Source organism: Eurosta solidaginis, chromosome 5 (assembly GCF_040869045.1).
Source record: "Eurosta solidaginis isolate ZX-2024a chromosome 5, ASM4086904v1, whole genome shotgun sequence".
NCBI lineage: Eukaryota > Metazoa > Arthropoda > Insecta > Diptera > Tephritidae > Eurosta > Eurosta solidaginis.
Window position 1 is genome coordinate 218411064 of NC_090323.1, and position 25335 is coordinate 218436398.

The window sequence follows — 25335 nt, forward strand, 5'->3', positions numbered from 1 at the left end:
GTATCAATTGTATCTAAAATTCAGAGCCATAAACATCTGATTCAAGAAGCCCGCCGCGCAGGGAATTAAGGAGTTATCTCCCTAAGCAGTATGAAGAACTCCGGCACTTTAGAACTCAGCCGTTAATCCTGATGAGAGTAAACAAGCCCGCTATCTCATCCATTATGAGTCGCCCCAGGTTTATACCGATAATTGCTCGGTGAACCCCGTTCTTAATGTAATATGTTGAACACTTACTAATCCTGAATCAACCCCGATGTCTCCACATGACAGCAACTGTCTTTTTAATTGTAATGCAGAACCAACGCCTCTACCACCCATAACAATTTGGTGCAACTCCGTTGAAACTGCAAGTTTCCTTTGACTCCCGTTGTAGGATGTTGATGACAATTTGTGGGCGATCGCAATGCTACAACAACATGAAAGTGGAGAGGTCACGCTTTGGTACAATAAGATGTCAGTTAATCAATGCAAAATTTCTTTTGGCTTGACATTCTTCTGCACAGCGAATTGGGTTGAACTCGCTTTGCCACCACCCTTAATTTTTTTTTAGTTTTTACGACAAGAAGTAGAGTCTATCAAATTTTTAAAGTTAATTAAATTAACATAAAAATAATTTATGAAACCAAGGCGAATCTATACAAGGTGATGCCCAAGGCGAATTCAGTACCAGGTGTTGTTATCCCAACAGCTGATTACTTCTTATTGATTATTTCTTTAATGTCAGTTAATCGAAATCAATTAAAATTTTATTTTGACTTGACATTCTTCTGCACGGCGAATTGGTTGAATTAGTTGCCACCACCGGGTATGGATTCGCGTTGGTGATGGCAAAGCAAGTTCAAGGCCATTCGCCGTGCAGAAGAATGTCAAGTCAAAAGAAATTTAGCATTAGTTTTCAATAAGTGACATATTGTTGTACCGAGGCGTTATATGAAAAATTTCAAGAAGAAACAATCAGCTGATGGGATAACCGCAAGGCGAATTCAGTACCAGGTATTATCCCAACAGCTGATTGCTTCTTCTTGATTAGTTTCCATACAGCGCCTTGTCATGTTGTAGTAAGTTAATCAGAATCAATGAAAATTTTCTTTTGACTTGACATTCTTCTGCACGGCGAATTAGTTGAATTCGCTTTGCCACCACCTGGTATGGATTCGCCTTGCTATATTGTAATAAAATACTTACAAACTAGTCGATTTTCAATAAATACAAAAGTTGCTACTCGACTAATCGATTAACCGAATAATCGATTGTAAACAACTTCCTCCTTTCACGAAAAAAAAAAAATTCTGTCCTGTTAGTTTAACATTTTGATTGCAAAATTTAAAGAATTTTCACATTTGCATTAATTTATAAATATAAATATTTTATTTTGTGTTTGTATCAAAGTATTCCTTGTTTTTCAATTATTTCTTGTACAAAATCTGCTTGCAAGAATCAAACAGCCTGTAAAACCTCTACATGGTTTTTTTTTTTTCGTTTTATTTCATAATACATTCTTATCTAAATTAATACCGTTCTTAAACTTATTTGGCCGACTGTTTAACCTCTTCAAACATATTTCGAGAAATAATCAGACGTTGGATTTGAGATGTGCCTTCATAGATTTGATAGATTTTAGCATCACGCATCAACTTCTCCACTGGATATTCTGAGTTGAAACCATTACCACCGAAAATTTGTACAGCATCACTGGCAATCTTGTTTGCCATATCCGCTGCATGACACTTCGCTATCGAAGCATAATAGCTGTTGCGACGACCCTGATCGACTTCCCAAGCAGACAGCTTATAAGCCAGTCGTGATGTTTCCACACCGATTGCCATATCGGCAAGCATAAATTGCACAGCCTGGTGATAAGCGATTGGTACGCCGAAAGCCTTGCGTTCGAGCGAGTATTTCAAGGCTTCATCTAGACAACGCTGAGCCAAACCGACTGCGCCAGCGGCGACAGGTGGGCGTGTTTTATCAAAGGTACCTAAAATAAAAAAGCAGAAAGAAGTACTTACAAAAATTTGAAAAAAGAGGGAAATTTAAGCTCGAGAGAAATAGAACATGCATATTTTTAGTCTACTCGAATCGAACTTCGAATCCAATATCGAAAAGTTCGAATGGTTCGAATTTAAAGAATTTAAAGCTTAAATAGACTATTTTAGTGTCTTAATAATAATAAACGTTTCTAATTAGAAACATTTCCTGATATGTGGCTTATAAAAATAAACTTAAATGGTTTAGAATAGCTCGAAATATTCAAATAGTGGGAACTATTCGAACAATTCGAGCTATTCGAATAATTCGAAAACTCGAATATACACATACCCCTACTTTAATTGTTGGGGGGGGGGGGGGGGGGGTGAGCAGATTCAATAGGGGTGGACCAGAGCTAAAGAGGTGTTATAGACCATGGTTCCACATTGCAATTAAAAATATGGTTGATGTCATGTGTGAGCACATTGCAAGCAGGACATCCGTTATGTGTATCGGGGTTGATTCTGGATTCCTGGCATAGGGTGCGACGCCTTTTTGTGGATATCACTGAGAACCTTTTTGTGTTTTCTTCTACATACGGCTGAATTCTAAAATGCCGTTCTTCCTCATAATGCTTGCCGAAATGGCTTCTTAAGTTCCTGGGAGGCGGGCTCTCTGCACTCAGATGTCTGTTGGGATACCCAGGTATTCAACAGAAACTGTTTCTTGGGTATTTAATTTCTCTCCCTAATGGATGATAAGCTTATTTTAGCTTCTGAAAAACCTCTTATCTAAATAATACGTCGTATCGGATATAAATTATCTTGAGGATTTTTTCAGACAATAATTTATGCTTAATATATATGTAAGTATCTTGTGAAATTGTTTATCCAAAAAATCTGTTGTGTGACAGATTTATGCTATAGAAGTCCGTTTCTGTCGGTTCCGAAAAACGATTAATCGGACACCCTAATATACTCGTTCACCAAATTTCATCAAGATATCTCATTTGCGGGTCTATCTCATTTCCTTTAAGGACTTACAATTTTCGAGACACACTTACTATACCATTTCAATTTCATAAAAGGTATAAAAACTTAATATAATTGGATTGGTAGAGGATAAATGTATATCTGGTTTTCTTTTTCTACGAATTAAAAGACAATAATCTAATTCTAATTTTTTAATTAAGGTGTCGTTTTCGATGAATTGTCCCATATGCTACTAAGCTTCTGGAGGGCTTTCATAAATAAATCTTAGCTCGTGTGCGATTTCTCTATTTCCTTAATTGCTTTTTGAATTCTTATCATTCCTTCGCCCTTTATCTTTTTCTTCCTTTTTTTTCTCGTTTCTACCCCACTTCCTCATTTTCGATTCATCTCCATTCCCTCGACCTTTTTTTTAGTGCTGTTACTATTCCTTTTCTCTCTCGGCCTTTTCTTCTCTACCTTTCGTTTTCCCAACTTACTCTTTTCCCTTCTTTCCATCCATCTTATCGCTTGTCTTCCTAAAACTCCACCCCTTTCTCTCTTTCTCCATTCTCTATTTCTTTCCGTATTCGTTTTCCTCCCTATTGTAATTTCGCTACTCATCCACACCATCTTCACCTTTTTCTCCCGCTGCCTCATCTCCCCAATATACAGGATCAAGATAAATATAGTTTCGGTTACAAAACTTATAGAAGTTGTTTTCTTGAAATATCGAAAATTAAAAAGCAGACTTTGACGAAATTCGATAAAATAACAAAGAGCTGTAAAGATTTAGCAATCTTATTTTGGGCAGACATCATTTTGCCTTAAACAAAAGCATTGAAATTGTGCTCTTGGTGATTTTCGTAAAAAGGGGGTTGATTACTTGAATGCTATTCCAGCCATTTGAAATAGCAGTCTACTCAAGGTAGATAGAGCACAGACTGGGGGACTGGCATAACCCAAGAGAGCTTTTGTATATTTAGAAGCCCATATATCCTGATCATTTTAAGCTGCTATAAACTACCGTTTGACGCATAAAGTTCTAAAAGAAACGAAAAAAAAGTAAGGACAGCTGTGCCCAAGGCTGTATGAAATAGATATGACCATGAATCTCTAACCTGAACAATAGGTTGTATGGGATATGTACTATATGAACGACCAACCTATACGATTTTTTCATTCAGCAATATATGCCGCATACGTAATCATTTGGTGAAATTTGAAGCTTGTAGCTGTTCAAATGAGGCGAAAATTATGAAAAGCTTCTGATCATCCGAACAATCGGTTGTAAGAGATATATACTATATATACGACCGTTCTCTACGATATTTTGAGACAACAATAAATGCCGTATACGCAATCATTTGGTGAAAATTTAAGCCTGTAGCTATTACGAAAGTTATGAAAAACTTTTGATCTGAACAATTGGTTGTAAGAGGCATATATATACTACCGATAGCATCTGGTGAAATATGAAGATTATATCTCATAAATTGAGAAGATATGACAAAAACAACCTATTTTCTGAAAAATCGATTGTATGGGGACAAATGTCTAATCGGCCAGCTAAATAAACCTGCTCACCAAATTTTATCGAGATACATCAAAAATTGAGGGACTAGTTTCCGTTCAAACAGACAGACGGGCAAACGAACATGGCTAAATGAAACCAGATAGTCCACCCAATCAATTCGGGTTACTTATTGTAGGGTCTATTTCTTGTCCTTCAAGAACTTACAATTTTGAGATTCGTAACAAACTTATTATAGCATTTTAATTTCATGAAATGTATAATGACACTGAAGTTGGCACAACCCCAAAACGGTTTGTCTGCAAACTGAATTTGACAAGGGATTACGGAAAATCATTCCAATAAAACTAAATTGCATAATGTACTTTAACAACTTACCCATGGCAATTTTGAATCCAGAACCTTCACCAATCAAAACATTCTCCTTCGGTACACGAACATCTTCAAATGTAATTCCACGTGTATCAGATGCACGCTGTCCCATATTTTGTTCTTTACGACCAGGCGTAAGACCGGGTGTATCTCGTTCCACAATAAAACCGGTAAAAGCTTTAGATGCAGGCGCTTTTGGATCGGGATTAGTGCGTGCAAGTACGAAATACCAATTAGCTACACCACCATTGGTAATCCACATTTTTTGTCCATTTAAAATATATTCGTCACCCTTAAGTTCAGCCTTTGTTTTAATACCGTTTACATCAGAACCAGCACCAGGTTCTGTAACACAATAAGCGGCAACAATTGGTTCTTCTAGTAGACGTCCCAAATACTTTTTCTTTTGTTCCTTGTTACCAGCCAATATAACGGGTGTTTGCTACAAATTAAATATTAAAATAAGTGTTTTTTCAAACGTAGAAGTTTTCGGGTATCAAAACCATTGGATTTGTTCAATTTACAACTGAAACTTACACCCAAACCGCTTGCTTCTAGCGCAGTCATAATGCCGGTACAACCGTATGCTAATTCCTCGGCAATCAAACAACTTGTAAATACATCTAAATCCATTCCACCAATATCGGCTGGTATGTGATTGTTCATTAAACCTAGAGACCATGCTTTCTTCACAATATCCCATGGATACTCGCCAGTCTTATCGTATTGAGCTGCTACTGGTATGATTTCTTCGCGCACAAACTTCCGTGCTAAATCTTGCATTTGTTTTTGGTCTTCATTTATGCCGAAGGATGGACCATTCGGTGTGACGTGCGAAACAGCGGCATAGCTACGAGCCGCTAGTTGACGTATAGTTGTGGCGGCAGTGATCTAAAAGTAAAAGAGGAAGTATTATAAAATAAAAACGTAAAATGTCGATTTAATGTGATAACTTCTCACAAAGTTTTTGCATTTTAAAGCTTAGCTATGTGAGATAGTTAATTTATTTTATAATATTGTGACGAATATTATCATCACTAAGCTGATACTAAATAAATAATCACGCAACAATAAAAAAACATGAAGCAGCCACTCGTATATACATACATGAACACATCAATCATCATTTACACACATATATAACAGACAACGAAGAGATAGCTCACACACAGATGTAGTCATCAGCCGAAGTTGTTTACTCACACATACACACGCATATATGTAGCACAATTACCAAGCAGGAGATACAGCAGTTCTAGAAGGCGAAACGTCCAGACTTTAGTAGAAATATGGGAATGAAGCAACGGAGATTATGAAAGCAGCGCAAGCTAAGTGGTCAGTCATGATTTAAGCACGCTATCAGTTTCGAAGTGAAGTATAGTTGTACTACTCCCAAAGTAGTCTAATAAAGCCTATTTCACAATACATAATATTGGAGTGATTTATTCAACAGTTTAGCGATTCGAACGTTAGCAGAAGGTTTCAAATAAGCTGAATTTCTCTAAATTAGTTACAATATGGAGGAATTTATAATAGGGGCTAGGCAAATTGTTGAAATGTGGTTTAAAGTAGAGCTTACGATTTCTCGAACATGTTCGAGAAGAGATTTCTCGCGAGTTTCTCGAATCGTAAGGCTCAATAGATTGTCGAATCTCGAATTACTCGTAAAGCTCGCGAGCTTCTCAACATTAAACTTAATCGATTTATTGCTGTCTTATATATAGCTTATGATTTCTTCTGGAGCACAAGCCAAAATGTCCGCAAAACTACAAGTAAAAAACTCCGAAATGTATAGACTATTGCCAATGCAGCGAATGAATTGAAAGTCGAGGAGATCGCGTGTATTACGAGTAATTCGAGATTCGAGAATCTCGCGGGAAGCCGTGTTCTTGATGTCTCGTTGAAAAATAAAATATTGCGAACAAAATTATTTGTATAATAAATATGTTTTGAGTTAAATGTCATTGAAACAATATAATCAACAAAAAAGTCACAAGGAAAAAAAAAACAAGTGTATAAATACTGTCCATACAACGATTAAGTAAGAATTTTGAGGAGCTCGCGAGATTTGCGAGGACATCGCGACACGAGAATCTCACGAGAATTCGAGTTCTCGATTTCTCGGGTCTCGAAAATCTCGCTTGTGTTCGAGAATAAATCGTAAGCTCTAGTTTATAAACATAAATAAATCGACCTATCCCAATAAAAAGGTCGTTTTTAAAGTTTTGTTAAGAGGGACGTATCTCAGACATTCTGTTAATAAGGCAGTATCTGAGCGAAGTCGGTAATAAAGTGCTATCTCAGGTGACTGGTTTAAAAGATTGTAACTGAATTTATAATTTTTTTTAATAAAGCTTCGAGTTTAACTTAATTTATTTCCTATTTACAATTCGCGAAGGACAAAAATTAGTAAACCAGAATATTGTAACGATTTTAGGGAAATTCTGCTTATTTGAAACCTTCTGCTATAGTTCGAATCGCTAAACTGCTGAATAAATCACTCCAATATTCAGTATTAGTATTGCAAACTGGTCTTTATTTAGATTACTTTGGGAGTAGTACTAGTAGTACAACCAATAGCGTGCTTAAATCAAAACTGACTCGTCGTTACTAAGCTTCCGCTGCTTTTATACTCTCGGTTTCCTCGTTCACACATTTCTCCTAACGTCTAGTAATTTCGCGAACAGTTGTAGCTCATGCTTGGTTAGTTACCAGCTATATAAGTACATGTATGTTTGTAGTTTATATCCATATGCGTGTGTATGTGTGAGTAACTACTTCGGCTGCTGACTACATCTGTGTGTGTGAGATAGCTCTTCGTCGCCTTCTACATAAGTGTTGCTAGCTTTAATGTGTACACGTACATAAGGGTGGCCGCTTCATGTTTTGTTGTTGCGTGATTATTTATTAACAGCTTAGTGATGCTAATATTCGTCACAATATAGATTCATGTGTCTTCTATAGTATAGTTTAGCATTTTAAGGCGTTAACGAATTGTGAGCAAAAATTCAACTAAATTTAGTGCTTATCTGTTCTGCCAAAAAATTCTTTATTTCAATTACAACCCTATTAACCGGCGTCCTGGGATACTAATTTATCAACGACTTCGGTCAGAATGTCTGACAACATCCTTTTTAACAAAACTTTTAAGCTATGACCTTTCTATTGGGATAGGTTAAAATATTATGCGCAATGTACCTCCGAAGAGAATTTAAGTCGAGATTCGCTTCCAATTTGCGTCGTGCGTATTTTACATGACTTTGGGAAGCTTTTCATGACCTAAATACACTTAGTGTGTTTGCCAAGGGGCGACCTTGATTATAAAAACTTTTTTCTGATTAGAAAAAAACCTTCTTTCTAAATTTTTGATGTTGCTTTGCCCAGGGCTTGAGTCTAGGGCGTCAGTATGCTAGACGAAGCACGCTATCACCACATCACGGCAGCCGCAAAATTGCAGTTTACACAGCTATAAATTAACAACGAATCACTCCATTGAAATATTTCTAACTTACAATGAAACTTTGAAATATTTACTTTCGTTATGCTTTACAGAAATGGTTGATTCCTTTCGAATAAGGACTGCGTTTGAAAAAATTGTCATTTAAAAAATTCGAGATATGTCGTATAAACTTTATTGTTTTTTCCAACGGCACTTTACTCCTTTTTTATTGCGGTTTTTATGTCTCTAAATTTTGCACCATAGTTTAGAATAAATTTGAAAAATATTTGCACCTCTTCTATTAAGGCTTTTATAATATAGCAAGATCAAACCGATTCATTATTTCTTAGCTTCCACTTGTTTTATACTGTCAGTTGCCTCGTTCGCCTATTTCTGCCAGGGTCTAGGCTTTTCGCGAACAGCTGCTTATTTATTTCTCCTTTACGTATCTGATATTCACCTTTGTTTTCTAGTTATATGCATGTGTATGTTTGAGTAATAACTTATGCTCTTATATGATAACTACATATGTGTATGTGAAATTATCCCTTCGCTCTTAGCTTCGCTGTTTGCATGGATGTGTGGTTGCTTACTTTGCTGCTCTTGCACATTTATTTATTAACAGCATAGTAATGTATAGAACTGCTAATATTAGCACCATATTTTCTGAGGCTTTGCAAACTGCTGAGCATCTTTTGTGCACACTACTACCTTGGAGGTAACTTTTTTTATACTCAGCGTGCTTTGCACACAGCGCATATTAACTCTGATTGGATAACGGTTGGTTGTACATGTATAAAGGAATCGAGATAGATATTGACTTCCATATATCAAAATCCTCAGTATTGTAAAAAATTTTGATTGAGCCATGTCCGTCTGTCCCTCCGTCTTTTCGTTACCACAATGGCACCGCCCATTTGTGATAAAATCAATTTCACAAATATTATTGATCATAAATCAAAAATCGTTAAACCTATCGTAACAAAATTCGGCAGAGAGATTGCCTTTACTATAAGGACTGCTTTGAAGAAAAATTAACGAAATCGGTTAAAGACCATGCCCACTATTATATAAAAGAGTTTTAAAAGGGTCGTAGACGAAAATAATAAGCTATATCTTAACGAAAAAAGAGCTTTGTATCAATAGAATTTTACTTTTTAAATTGAATTATAACGTTAAATTGGAAAACACTATAATTTCTGAAAATGGGTGTGGCACCGCCTCTTTATTTTCTATGTTTCGGGAGCCATAACTCGAAGAAAAATTGACATATCGCAACAAAATTGGGTGCACTAATTTTCCCTACAGCAGGAAATATTTCTAAAAATGGACGAGATCGGTTAAAAACCACGCCCACTTTTATATAAAAGATTTTTTAAAGGGTCGTAGACCAAAATAATAAGCTATATCTTAGCAAAAAAGAGCTTTGTATCAATAGAATTTTACTTTTTAAATTGAATTATAACATTAAATTGGAAAACACTAAAATTTTTGAAAGTGCGTGTGGCACCGCCCCTTTTATGACGAAGCAATTTTCTATGTTTCGGGAGTCATAAATCCAAGAAAAATTAACGGATCGTAATAAAATTGGGTACACCAATTTTCCCTATAGTAGAAAATATTTCTAGTAAAAATGGACGGGATCGGTTAAAGACCACGGCAACTTAGATATAAAACAAGTTTAAAAGGGTCGAAGATTAGAATAATAAGCTATAACTTAGCAAAAAATAGTTTTGAATCATGATATTTCACTTATCAATTTTTATTGTAAGCGGAAATGGGGAGACATTTTTTTTTTAAACAGGCGGTGCCACGTGTTATGTAGAAAAGTAATTTATCTGAAATGAAATGTGCAATTGAAGCTCACGCTGAGTATATAATGTTCGGTTACACCCGAACTTATACACCTTTACTTGTTATACTCAGTTGAGCAGAGCTCACAGAGTATATTAACTTTGATTGGATAACGGTTGGTTGTACAGGTATAAAGGAATCGAGATAGATATAGACTTCCATATATCATAATCATCAGGATCGAAAAAAAATTCGATTGAGCCATGTCCGTCCGTCCGTCCGTCCGTCTGTCCGTTAACACGATAACTTGAGTAAATTTTGAGGTATCTTGATGAAATTTGGTATGTAGGTTCCTGGGCACTCATCTCAGATCGCTATTTAAAATGAACGATATCGGACAATAACCACGCCCACTTTTTCGATATCGAAAATTTGGAAAAATCGAAAAAGTGCGATAATTCATTACCAAATACGGATTAAGCGATGAAACTTGGTAGGTGAGTTGAACTTATGACGCAGAATAGAAAACTAGTAAAATTTTGGACAATGGGCGTGGCACCGCCCACTTTTAAAAGAAGGTAATTTAGAAATTTTGCAAGCCGTAATTTGGCAGTCGTTGAAGATATCATGATGAAATTTGGCAGGAACGTTACTCTTATTACTATATGTCTGATTAATAAAAATTAGCAAAATCGGAGAACGACCACGCCCACTTTTTAAAAAAAAAATTTTTTTAATTCAAATTTTAAAAGAAAAGTTAATATCTTTACAGTATATAAGTAAATTATGTCAACATTCAACTCCAGTAATGATATGTTGCAACAAAATACAAAAATAAAAGAAAATTTCAAAATGGGCGTGGCTCCGCCCTTTTTCATTTAATTTGTCCAGGATACTTTTAATGCCATAAGTCGAACAAAAATTTACCAATCCTTGTGAAATTTGGTAGAGGCTTAGATTCTAGGACGATAACTGTTTTCTGTTTTCTGTGAAAAGGAGCGAAATCGGTTGAAGCCACGCCCAGTTTTTATACACAGTCGACCGTCTGTCCTTCCGCTCGGCCGTTAACACGATAACTTGAGCAAAAATCGATATATCTTTACTGAACTCAGTTCACGTACTTATCTGAACTCACTTTGTATTGGTGTAAAAAATGGCCGAAATCCGACTATGACCACGCCCAATTTTTCGATATCGAAAATTACGAAAAATGAAAAAAATGCCATAATTATATACCAAATACGAAAAAAGGGATGAAACATGGTAATTGTATTGGTCTATTGACGCAAAATATAACTTTAGAAAAAAACTTGGTAAAATGGGTGTGACACCTACCATATTAAGTAGAAGAAAATGAAAAAGTTTTGCAGGGCGAAATCAAAAGCCCTTCGAATCTTGGAAGGAATAGTGTTCGTGGTATTACATATATAAATAAATTAGCGGTACCCGACAGATGATGTTCTGGATCACCCTGGTCCACATATTGGTCGATATCTCGAAAACGCCTTCACATATACAACTAAGGGCCACTCCCTTTTAAAACCCCCATTAATACCTTTAATTTGATACCCATATCGTACAAACACATTCTAGAGTCAACCCTGATCCACCTTTATGGCGATATCTCGAAAAGACGTCCACATATAGAACTAAGGCCCACGCCGTCTTAAAATGCTCATTAACACCTTTCATTTGATACTCATATCTAACAAACAAATTCTAGAGTCACCCCTGGTCCATCTTTATGGCGATATCTCGAAACGGCGTCCATCTATAGAACTAAGGCCCACGCCCTTTTAAAATACTAATTAATACCTTTCATTTGATACCCATATCGTACAAAATAAATACTAGAGTCGCCCCTGGTCCACCTTTATGGCGATATCTCGAAAAGGCGTCCCCCTATAGAACTTAGGCCGACTCCCTTTTAAAATTATCATAAACACATTTTATTTGATACCCATATCATACAAACAAATTCTAGAGTCAGGCCTGGTCCACCTTTATGGCGATATCCCTAAATGGCGTCCATCTATAGAACTAAGGCCCACTTCCTCTTAAAATACTCTTTAATACCTTCCATTTGATACACATGTCATACAAACACATTCCAGGGTTACCCTGGGTTCTTTTTACAACATGGTGGTTTTCCCTTACTTTGTCTCCACAGCTCTCAACTGAGTATGTAATGTTCGGTTACACCCGAACTTAGTCTTCCTTACTTGTTAAATTTAAAGTCAAATGGTTACTATTTTCACTTAATACTGATTTACTGAATACCTTTCATCAAATAACTTGCGTCTGCGATAGCACACAACCCATGCTCACGTTCTAACAATAGTTGCCCTAGCGCAACTGTCACGCAACGCTAAGCGAGGGTTGTATTTGACAACTCGTTTCTTCTCTTTATTTCTATTTCTCACTAGTATTTTTTTTTTGACATCTGGTAGCACACACACAAACTTAGTTGTCAATTTGCAACAATGACAGCATCTATGAGATACTCTCCGCAAGTAAATTATTTAATAAACATATTTGAGTAATAACTTTTTAGATTTTAAAGTAAAAGAGCAATTGTGAGCGATTGTGTAAATATTAAAGTGTTTCGCATAGAAGTAAAAATTTGTGCGAAGTGTACATTTAAACGTGTAAAATAAAAAGAAAATGGTGAGATTCTTAAACAATTTTCTTTCATTTTTTTTTCAATAACAAATAACACCTAGTACATTATTAATATTAGTGGGTACCTTTTTTTAGTTTTTAAAAAATTTGACATCAAAGGCCACACCCGAAGAACCGCACAAAGTTTCTTCTATTACAAGCTAGTAGGTGTCATTAAACGACAATGATTTTCTTCTGAGTCTTGCTACGATGACCCGCATTTTACCTCACAACAATAATTTCTAATCAAGTATTCATAAAAATAAAAGATCTATATTACCTTGATTTGTTGATAAGTATACAAAAATGTTGTTTTTTCTACTTACATTAATATTTATGTACCACGTATGTATGTATACATGTATGTATGTAGCTATATACATGCATACATACATTATTATATGAAATGTGTATACATTAAGGTGGGTCAAATTTTTCTTGCCTTTAAAGTATACTACCGTCCATAGCAAAAAGGCAGTAAAGTTCACTCAATGCTTTTTAAAAATTTTGATGCCAAATCATTTCTCCGACACCAATTTACTCACTAACTTAAATACTTATTTTATTGATATTAGACAAAAATTGCAAATTAAATACAGATAATTATATCAACAGCCGGACCTGTGCGCATCTTGCGCAACCAATATAAAAGTCTCTTATCAAATATCAACTGAAATCAGCTGTTCTATCAATCAATTAAAACTTACAGCTTGCGCTGCTATCTGGCGTATGGTAGCAAATGCCGGTAATGCAGAGGAAATATTCACAATAGTGCCACAGTACAAATAGATTTCTTTATGTGCTCACGATCGTTTATTTTTAACAAATTATTTTAATAAAATATAGCAAAACAAAAGCACTACGACCAAAAATACCCAAAGCTCGCTAGTAGCACGAATCTCTATCTTTACAACCAAAACTTTATTTATAGATTTGGATTCCAAATAAGAGCGAAAAAGGGACCCGTACATAAAAACAGCAACTAGAAATAATATATATGATAATTATATCAATAATAGTGAACACGGGAAGTACTTCTAATAAAAGCACTGCTATAAACATCCAATGTTACTAAGCTCTGTCTATAAATATTCCACACAATCAGGATTAAAAAGCTATTAATAATTAGTATGTGCCTATATGGTGAATAAAGGAATAGCAACAAAAAGGCAATACTTAGAGACCAATTTCACGGCGAGCAGCGGGGCATTCATATGGCTGAGTGGTTAAAGGCATTTGCCTTTACACTAGGATAAAGTATGAATGTTGGAGATTTCGAATTCAATACTCAGCTCCCGAGAATCTAGCTGATGAAGGACTGAAATTCAGAAACATGTCCTAGTAACTATCGCCGTTTGTAAACTTTGCATTTTTTCTCTAATATCAATAACAACAAATAAGGAAGTCTAAGTTCGGGTGAAACCGAACATTACATACTCAGCTGTACACTTCTGGTTCTATTCTGAACTAATTTTCGTTTAAAAGAAGCAAAAACGATACAGAGGCTAACACCAATGACCTTGAGCGGGTAATAATGCAATTTTTCTTCAGATATGGGGATTTCCCTAATGTTTATTTTAAAATAAAGATATAACAGAACAATAAAAATACTATTGATACAAAACTATTTTTCGCTAAGATTTAACTTATTATTTTTGCCTACGACGCTTTTTAAAGTCATTTATTAAAAGTGGGCGTGGTTCTTAACCAATCTTATCCATTTTTACTAGAACTATTTCCTGCTATAACGAAAATATATGCAGCCAATTTTGTTACGATATGTAAATTTTTCTTCGAGTTATGGCTCCCGGAACATTGAAAATTGCTAGACAAAAAAGGGGCGGTGCAACACCCATTTTAAAAATGTTTAGTGTTTTCCAATTTAATGTTATAATTCAATTTAGAAAGTAAAATTCTATTGATACAAAGCTCTTTTTCGCTAAGATATAGCTTATTATTTTCATCTACGACCCTTTTAAAAATCGTTTATATAAAAGTGGGCGTAGTCTTTAACCGATCTCGTCCATTTTTCCTAGAAATATTTCCTGCTATAGGGAAAATTTGTGTTCCCATTTTTATTACGATCCGTTAATTTTTCTTCGAGTTATGGCTCCCGAAGCATAGAAAATTGATTAGTCATAAAAGGAGCGGTGCCACGCCCATTTTTTAAAATTTGAAATTTTTCCTATTTATTGTTATTAATCCACATGGGAAATAAAATACCATTGATATAGATCTCTTTTTTGTAAAGATACTATATCTTATTCGTCCACGACCCTTTTAAAAATCTTTTATATAAAAGTGGGCGTGGTCCTTAACCGATTTCGTTAATTTTTCTTAACAGCATTCCTTATAGTAAAGGCAGCCTCTCTGCTGAATTTTGTTACGATAAGTTTAACGATTTTTGATTTATGATTAATAATATTTGTAAAATTGATTTTATCACAAGTGGGCGGTGCCACGCCCATTTTAAAATTTTATTCAAATTTTTATCAAGAGTCTCAATATCAGTCCACACGTCAAATTTCAACATTCTAGGTGTATTATATACTAAATAATCAGGTTTTTGTGTTTTCCAAAATGTTATATATATATAAAAAGTGGGCTTGGTTATCATCCGATTTCGCTCATTTTCAATACCAATCTATTCTGGGTCCAGATAAGCTCGTGTATCAAATTTGGTGAAGATATCAATATTTACTCAAGTTATCGTGTTAACGGACAGACGGACGGACATGGCTCAATCAAATGTTTTTTCGATACTGATGATTTTGATATATGGAAGTCCTTATCTATCTAGATTCCTTTATACCTGTGCAACCAACCGTTATCCAATCAAATTTATAATACCCTGTGTACAAGTACAGCGGGTATAAAAACAATTGTATAAAGCAATATGAGCATGTCTCGCGAATTAAATACAGTTAAATATTTATCATTAACAGTTAACAGTAATAAAGTTAAAGATAAAAAATATATAAAATTTGTTTTATATATCGAACAGTTTAATTTTCCTAACCAGAAAAAACAGTCTATCAAATTCCCAAGACAACACAGCAGTATAATATAAATATTACTGCTTTTATTCTCTGAAAATTGGTTATACATAGAAACGTTATAATTTAACATTAACATTGTAATAAAATTTCACTGTAAGGGTGATTCCAAGCAGTGTAAGTCCAACTCTACTATGAAAAAAAAAAAAAACTAAAATAAAAAAGCAGTAAATTTCATTTTACTGCTTTAAGATTTAAAAGACATGAAAGCAGTTCGCGTCTAACTTCGAGCTCCGAAAAGAATTATGATGTACTAGAAGAACATGATAATGGATCTCCATAAAGTTATTTAATAGAACATATTCGTAAATTTTTGTTGTGTACCAAATAAAATTATTTATTTAATTATAAAAAACCTTCAAATAGGCATTTCATATTTCTGTGATTTTATTTTTTACACCTTATTGACTTTTTTCTATGGACGGCTTATTTGGTTCGTAATTTCTCAGCAATGGTGGTTTGTATGAAAAAAAAAAAAAAAATCATTGATCGGATGTGGATGTGTGGCGTTATGCAACTCTTCGCATATTTTAGGTCTAAGTTTGACTGGCTTCTCAGCGCAGACAAGTGCTTTCAAGAAGACGCGTTTCCTCCCCAGTACGGTGCCTGTACCTTGCAATTCGCAAGTGCCTGAAGAGTGTAAAGTATCTCTAGATGCACCGCCCTATACATAAATAAAGAGCTATTGTTATGCTCAATGTGACGCAGACTGAGTAAGTAAAGTACTTAGGCCATCTTGTGCTATCCTGTATGCACACACATATACATATAGCTTGTGGACTCTGAAACAACTCCGCCGATTTTGTTCAAATTTTAATTCGATACAAATAGACGATGTCCTACACAAGTATGTACATCGTCTTACCTTCATTCAAGTGAATGCAATTATAGAGCAGAAATATACCTCGAAGAACCTTCTCCGAATCACATGTGATGTTGATTTCTATACCCTGTGACCTCTGTTTGGCTAACAAGTACTTTACTTCTCAATTATGTACCTTAACAGTGTAAATTAGCACTTGTCGGCAAGAGGGGGTTTTCCATAGGATTTCTAAGGGGACATTAGTTGGGTTGGCAATGTGTTGGTTGCCAAGGAGTCCTTGTTCCTTTCATAAAAAGCTACTAAATTAACAATTATGCTATAATTTATCGCACAATCTCTTTGGCGGCTTTAGCATACGTAATTTGGTTTATTAATTATATACAGGGCTGTTCAAACATTTTTATACGGAAGTGCAAATCACAATACAAATACAAAATTATATGTACACCGAATCTTTTATAAATAAAAAAAAATATATTTTAAGTGTTTAGAGAATAATGAATAAATTTTGAATTAAAATTTTTCTCAGTGCTACAATATTTTTGAAAAATTGTTTGGTGTCAATTTGTTATTATAAATTTGAATTTGAAGTGCCTGTATAGGGGTTGAGCAGCCCCCAGCGGGTTAGGGGGTCAGAATATACCCGCGGTAGGTATGCCTGTCGTAAGAGGCGACTAAAATACCAGATTCAAGGGGTTGTGTAGCGCAACCCTTTCAGGTTGCCAGCGCAATATATAGCTTCACCAAACCCAATTGTCAACCTCATCTATCCGTGGCGAATCCTGTTTCATTAACAGCCGAGGCTCTGTTGGCCCCGAACTCCTCATTGATCTAGGGGGTGGGAGGGCGGTATGGCCAAGAAGGTCGTATGTGGTCATAACAAATCGTTCCCGAGATGGTCGGGCTTGGTACCGGAACGTACTTGCATCCGGCAAGGGACAATCAACATCCATAACACTCCCCAAGGCCTTCGGGAAGTGTTCTTATCGCTACAACAACAACAAAAAACAACAGCAACAACAACAATAACATATGCATATGGAACTCGAAAATACCCTTCCATCGCAAAGGGTTGATGCGCTTCTTTATAATTTTTTAAGTAAGAACTTCTTGCTTACAACTTGAAGTAAATATTAATTTATAAAATATTCCATACGAAAAAATTGACCCTCCCTAATATATAGCTATGCATGACTTAAAGTATCCACGTAACAACATTGTGTAAATGTATTTCAATGTCATATCTATGTCACTATTTGTAGTCTATTTCAAGGGTTCAAAGTACAAAAGTGACCTATGTAGGTCATATAGTAATACCACCTACATATAAGGAGTCATCAGTGATCGTTTAGTAAACAATAGAAAAATATTAAACAAATCTTGCTGACGTCACCTTACTAGGCTTCCACACATTTTCACATAGTTGCACTCTGTTTTTTTTTTTTTGTACTGCAACTCCTCCATTTTCACTACACTTCCAAAGTCATCTTCAACAACGCATCCGCATGACTGTTATTGGGATTTTTCCTTAACACTTTTATTGTATATTTTCTTTCTTCCTACTGCCATGTGCAAGATATTTGCTTACCTTATTCAAAAAAGCCATATTTAGTTTGCGTTAAAATTGATTACAATAAATAACGAAATTATTAAGTTTTATTTATGTATTATTGTGAAATATTTATATATAAATGCCAAGTGCACAACTAACTCTCCAACGAGTAGGTATTTAGTATTTTTTTATTTATGAGAATTCACGTTCCTAACACTGCTATGTCGGCGGTACGAATAAAAATAAGTTTACTCTGTGCTCTTGCTTTATTATTGAAATTCGAATACATCAGTTTTTTGGACTTTGGAACCTCGCGCTCATTGTTTAGCGGCAACCTCAAATACGACTTGTTGTTATCAAGAAATGTGCTATTGTGTGTGCGCGGGTACCCATCTAAAAATTTCCAACTTATATAAATCTTATATCAATTGATCATCGACCTGATATTTAAGGTTTGAAATCTGTAAAGGGGAGGATATTTTTTATACTCAGCGTGCTTTGCACACAGAGTATATTAACTTTGGTTGGATAACGGTTGGTTGTACAGGTATAAAGGAATCGAGATAGATATAGCTTCCATATATCAAAATCATCAGTGTCGAAAAAAAATTTGATTGAGCCATGTCCGTCCGTCCGTCTGTCCGTTAACACGATAACTTGAGTACACGAGCTTGGTACACGAGCTTATCTGGACCCAGAATATTCTGGTATTGAAAATGAGCAAAATCGGATAATAACCAGGCCCACTTTTTATGTATATAACATTTTTGAAAACACAAAAACCTGATTAGGTATTTAGTAAATAATACACCTATAATGTTCAAATTTGACGTGTGGACTGATATTGAGACTCCTGATAAACATTTTTTTAAAATGGCCGTGGCACCGCCCACTTGCGATAAAATCAATTTTACAAATATTAATCACAAATCAAAAATTGTTATACCTATCGTAACAAAATTCGGCAGAGAGGTTACCTTTACTATAAGTAATGCTTTGAAGGAAAATTAACGAAATCGGTTAAAGACCACGCCCACTTATATAAAGGATTTTTAAAAGGGTTACGGACGAATAAAATAAGCTATATCTTTGCAAAAGAGAGCCTTATATCAATGGTATTTAATTTCCCAAGTGGATTTATAACAATAAATAAAAAAATGGGCGTGGCACCGCCCCTTTTATGACTAAGCAATATTCTATGTTTCGGGAGCCATAACTCGTAATGTAATTGTGTACCTACACATATTTTCCTTATAGCAGAAAATATTTCTAGTAAAAGTGGACGGGATCGGCTAAAGACCACTGCAACTTAGATATAAAACAAACTTAAAAGGGTAAATTTTAGCTGTAACTTAGCAAAAAATAGTTTTGAATCAATGGTATTTCACTTAACAAGTTTTATTGTAAGAGGAAATGTGGCGAAATTTTTTTTTAAACGGGCGGTGCCACGTGTTATATAGAAAAGTATTTTATCTGAAATGAAATGCACAGTTAAAATTCACGCTGAGTATATAATTTTCGGTTACACCCAAACTTAGACACCTTTACTTGTTTTTTGGAAGTAATTGGTTATGAAAACTATGATTTGAGGGCAAATACCCTTTAAGGGGATGGTGACCATGCACAGCTCGTTGATGTCCTCGTAAGAGCAAATGTAGACATCACCGCGTTATAGAAAACACGAAGGACAGCACGACAAAAGAGTTTCGTAAAATCTTCCGATGTATGCATAGGGAGGAAAGCGCAAATCGGAGCTTCAGTGTGGTTTTGTGGTAGAAAAGAGACTTCGCTACAAAATATTGTTGCTGATGTTTATGTTTTAACCGCCAAAAGCTCTGGAAATGTTATGGACATTGTAAATCTTTTCAAGTAGCACAACTCACATTTGATCGCTTAAAATTAGAACACACACACAAGCATTAGTCCATTCTATATTACGAAAATCTTTTAGAAAATTCAAGTCGAATATTAAACAGACATACACTTTACCAATTTTAGAATATATAGCATTTCCTTACTTATTTTATTGGCGCTTAACTCTTTAAACGGTTATGGCCGTCCAACAACTCGCGCCAGTCGCTTCTTCGCTTTGCTAACTGGCACCACTTAGTGACACCAAGAAATTTAAATCGTTTTCCATCTGGTCCTGGGGCCGCCCTCTTCATCTGCCTCCATAGTCTGGTTTCGATAAAAATACTTTCTTAGCCGGATCACCATCTTTCATTCGCATAACAATGCCTCGACAGCGTAGCCGTTGCGTTTTAATTCGCTGAACTATGTTGATGTTTGCGTAAAGCTCGTACAGCTCATCATTAAATCTTGTTCGGCACTCGCCGTCGCCGTTAAAGACAACCCCGAAAGTTTTGGGGATTGTTATCGATGTTGATGGTTCTTTGATATAGATCCTGGACGTTACGGTTACAATAACCATTGAGGTACAAGCCCACATTAAAGGTTCTAGGCCAAATAAACTTCACTACCGACCCCCCGAAAGGGTTGCGCTATATAAGTCCTTGAATCCCACTGTAATTAAGTCAACAAACTGATTGAAGCTTATGAGTGGGTCTTCAGACCTGGTAATTCAAACAGATTTTCACTATACGTCAAATTTTTTAGAATCTTTTTGCTGATTTCAAAGCATATTTTGGCCGCACGAAAAGGGGTTACCTGTTTACTGCTATGTTTGAATTTCAGTTGCCTGCGAAGCCTACAAAAGTAAGCAAGATCATTAGCCACGTTAGGATTGATTTTTTGAAAAAAAGTAGCATAATCAACTGCGCTGCTTCGCAATCCTTATTGTTTATATCGTAACTACTTACACTATTCTTTGGTGGTCTCTTATCAACAAATGTGCAAATGTTTAAGTGCATTATACCTACTCATGCAGATACACAAAAAGTAAATTTTTTCTGTTTGTTTCGTCATAAGTATATATTCTTGTTCTCAAATCGCATTCGTTTATCACTTTCTCTCATTTTTGATGTTTTCTTTACGTTACGTTGATGTTAAAGTTACCTGTTACGTGAAGATGTACAGTGTTGCAGGAATAGACGCATTGTTAACAAATGTAAATTGGCCAGATACACTCAACATTTAAAAGCTATGTTTTAACACCTGGCATGGCTGCTAAAACGAGAAAAAATTGTGGCCGGACTTACATCAAACGCTTTGCCCAGAGCTTTGCTTCGTCAAATGAGTTCAACGCGTGTTTTAGATGCCGTATTGCTACACAGAACGTAAAGTGAATAAAAAGAATAAATGCAACGCGCGATAACCTCCGATTACCTAGATTTTAGGCTGAGCTTCTGTCGCAATTTCGTCGTGCTCCTCTTAATTTTATCTACGAATTGGTGGGATCGGACAAAGAGTAATCTCATCAGTCGAAGTGTGAGGATTTTATGCAATTTGCTCTATCTCTTTATTAAGACTCACTTTTACTTCGTTTATGCACGCAGGTTACTCGCGTTGACATCTTACTCGTTTGGTACATTGGGTCACAGCAGATATAGATCGAGCTTTTGCAGGCCCATTCTAGTCATAGTCGGTTTAAGAGCGCACTAAGGTTTCCAACGCCTTAGAGCCAGCTGCAGCATATATAAATATGCAAATATTTTCGGTTCTTGGGAACCGTCGCGTTAAACTAATACCTATAAGGAACGATGAGTCAGCTTAGAAATACAGCGAGGAATCACACTTACCAACAGGTGCCACTTAAGGCTGGGTATAAAGTGAAAAACTAAATTCCTCTAAATAAAAAAATTCGCTCTATAGATGCACAAGAAAAGATCGGATGGCACCGTTCGCTACATAAGATTTATGCAGCTATGGAAATGGATCAATGAATGCAGGGTCCAAGGCTTCATTGCCTAGGTCACATTATGTGAATGGGCGAAGAACGCTGCAGCACAGATAGTATTGTAACGAATTTTGGGAAATTCCGCTTATTCCAAACCTTCTGCTAACGTTCGAATCGCTAAACTGTTGAATAAATAACTCCAATATTCAATAATGCAAAATGGTCTTTATTATACTACTTTGAAAGTACTTCACAATAACAATTATAGTTCACAACCAATAGCGTGCTCAAATCAAAACTGCTTAGTCATGTCTCAGCTTGCGGTGCTTTTATACTCTCGGTTTCCTCGTTCACCCATTTCTCCTAAGGTCTAGTAATTTCGTGAATTTCATGCATGGTTACCAGCCATATACATGTATATTTGTAGCTTGTAGCCATATGCGTGTGTATATGTGAGTACTACTTCGGCTGACTTGTATACATGTGTGATGATGATTAATTTGTTTACGTACATACGAGTGGCTGCTTAGTATCGGCTTAGTGATGCTAATATCGCTTAGTGGTGCTAATATTTGTCACAGTATTTATATTAGGGGTCTGCATTCCACTGCACAATTGTGCTCTCCATGCGTATGGGAATGGGCAATTACTTTCAAGTTTTGGAGACCCAAGAAGGAGGCAGACCTGCACTGAGTTGGGAGAGATAGGGGAAAGAAGGCTTGATGCTCCCAGTTGTCGTCAGTTATCGTGAAGTAGGGAAGACTGGCGTGATTTGCTATGCAAAGATCAAACTTAAACGGTTAGGCGCCCCTAATAATCGTGATGATTTATGTGTACAAGTCAATGCTACCCTACTTAAGCAAACCTAACTATCGGCACAAATTTTGTCGGCATACAATATGCACATATGTATGTATGTGCTTGTATTTGCAATTTTCTTATTAAGTGTGTTCTAATATTATGTTCGAAAGAATACTAAAGATGAGTCAAAGATGATAAAAACCAAAACAAAAGGACGTACATACCACTACACTAATACTTACTAAACTGAGCATCCCTTAACAGTACAACTAGAGCTAAATACATGTAAGTACCAGAAACGATATAATAGCCGTGTTTTTTAACACGCGTATATCCGTTTACGCTTAAACTTTATATTGACTGCTAAGAGACAAACTATAAATACACCTCTGAAATTGCTGCGCATAAATTTTGTCCTACTAAATTTCAATACGCATTATACTCAGATGTAACTGAAATATGTGTCTTTGTTTCACCCTGTACACTAATTCTATGTATTATATGTGTGTCCACAATTCATCGCAACTGATTCAGCTATATGTTATACCCTATGGCCATCAGAGCGTTGCGTCTCCGCTTTTCGGTACACCCTGTTGCTGTAGCTAGTTGTTTTACCACAGCCGCTAGATGAGTCTCCTAAGCATTATCTAAGCGAAGATAGGCGTTTTTTAACACGCGCAAACGAAACGTATACGCGCGTGTTAAAAAACACGGCTAATATAGAGACATAGGCGGCCACCGTGGTGTGATGGTAGCGTGCTCCTCCTATCACACCGTATGCCCTGGGTTCAACTCCCGGGCAAAGCAACATCAAAATTTTAGAAATAAGATTTTTCAATTAGAAGAAAATTTTTCTAAGCGGGGTCGCCCCTCGGCAGTGTCTGGCAAGCGCTCCGATTGTATTTCTGCCATGAAAAGCTCTCAGTGAAAACTCATCTGCCTTGCAGATGCCGTTCGGAGTCGGCATAAAACATGTAGGTCCCGTCCGTCCAATTTGTAGGGAAAAATCAAGAGGAGCACGACGCAAATTGGAAGAGAAGCTCGGCCTTAGATCTCTTCGGAGGTTATCGCGCCTTACATTTATTTATTTTTATTTTTAATATAGAGACATTGCATAGACGAAAAATCGTGTGTGGCAAGCTTCACAAAATTCTAGTAAGTCACATTCACCACTTACCACAGCAGAATTTGTTAAACTACCACTGTCTGTATTTGTTATTTATAATCATTTGTACACTTTTTATTCAGCTAATGTGTTCAGAATTTTAACTTTTACTCACTAAAACTCCAATCAGTGTATTTCTGTGCTTAAATTATGTTAAAAATTGTGTTAAAGTTTTTGGTGGTGAAAGTGACCTTCTAGAATTTTTTTACGCTCCGCTGCTTTCCACCGAAGTTCGCGCATGCAATATCTTTATATTCAAAAATTTTTGTAAGTACCGAGCTACACCCCCATTTTTTGCTACCCTGCCCATTGAGTTCACGGTAACTTGGATGCTAGTACTTAATAAACCTTAACTTCTTAGCTGGCATCTGTAATATGTGTATTAGTAAGTATATGCTATTCGGTGTTGTTTTTGTTTTAGTAGCTTAACATTTGCAGGCGCTAGCGGCGAGGTATTTGCCCGGTTAACACCAACATTTATGCCATACACACATATGCATAAACGGCCGGGTCTTTGTCGGCCAAATTTGTACACATATACACGAATGTGTATGTGTAGGTGCCGAAGTGATGCGAAAACATGGTCGCCACCCAGCAAAATTTTTTAGCACCGAAAATTAAAAAAAATTATCAAATATCTTTGGTCACACTTTCCCTTTCTTTTTCAAAAAAAAAAAAAAAAAAACAGAAAATGCAATTATAATTGCTATTAGTCGCTGGTGAGAGGTGATATTCAATGATTGGATCTGATATGATTTTATGTGGTTTCGATGGGTTTCAAAATGGTGTGATTTCACGAATCCTGCTTACTTTGGGTATGTGTTATGATATCCATCGATATTTATATTGTGACGAATATTAGCATCACTAAGCTGTTAGTAAATAATCACGTAACAATAAAAACATGAAGCAGCCACTCGTATATATGTACATGTAAGTGCCGAGATCTCTCACACACACGCATGTGGTCATCAGTCGAAGTAGTTGCTCACACAAACACACGCATATGACTATGAGAAACGCATAAACTACAAATATACATGTACCAAGCAGGAGATTATTGAAGGTGAAACGTCTAGACCTTTGGAGAAATATGTAGACGAGGCAACAGAGAGTATAAAAGCAGCACAAGCGAGGAATCAGGATCAGTTTTGATTTAAGCACGCTATTGGTTGTGAGGTTTAATTGTGAAGTACTGCTCCCAAAGTAATCTAAATAAAGACCAGTTTGTAATACTAAATATTGGAGTCATTTATTCATCAGTTTAGCGTATTTAACGTTAGCAGAAGGTTTCAAATAAGCAGAATTTCCCAAAATTCCTTACAATATTATAATAATGTGATATAATATGACCACATTTGATCAAATGGATTTTGTATTAATTGGTTTGTACAATTAAAAAA

General features: G+C 35.8%; 2 protein-coding genes across 3 annotated transcripts in view; one reads left to right on the top strand and one right to left on the bottom strand.

The window, feature by feature from the left end:
- Positions 1–1348: 1348 nt before the first annotated feature.
- Positions 1349–18416, bottom strand: Mcad (Medium-chain acyl-CoA dehydrogenase). The gene is made up of 4 exons (XM_067788369.1): positions 18207–18416; positions 5383–5736; positions 4852–5287; positions 1349–1981 (listed from the first exon to the last, which is right to left on the bottom strand). Exons 1-4 carry the CDS (start codon positions 18222–18224, stop codon positions 1530–1532), a joined length of 1260 nt encoding a protein of 419 aa, XP_067644470.1. The 5' UTR covers positions 18225–18416; the 3' UTR covers positions 1349–1529.
- The window catches only part of Ank2 (Ankyrin 2), a 278001-nt gene continuing 265220 nt past the window's right edge, over positions 12555–25335 (top strand). Inside the window, exon 1 of one of the 2 annotated variants that reach the window (XM_067788353.1) lies at positions 12555–12745. Coding sequence is in view for 1 of the 2 variants with exons in the window: in XM_067788345.1 (XP_067644446.1) it covers positions 12743–12745 (3 nt within the window). In the remaining variant the exon portion in view is untranslated. The remainder of the gene's footprint in view (positions 12746–25335) is intronic. The other variant, XM_067788345.1, reaches the window with a different exon arrangement.

Bases quoted from the DNA above. Each gene is read 5' to 3' on its own strand.
- Mcad (XM_067788369.1), bottom strand. The intron at 5,288-5,382 runs GTAAGTTTCAGT...TTTAATTTGTAG, and splicing joins TAGAAGCAAGCGGTTTGGGT to CAAACACCCGTTATATTGGC. The intron at 1,982-4,851 runs GTAAGTTGTTAA...TTTTTATTTTAG, and splicing joins TGGATTCAAAATTGCCATGG to GTACCTTTGATAAAACACGC.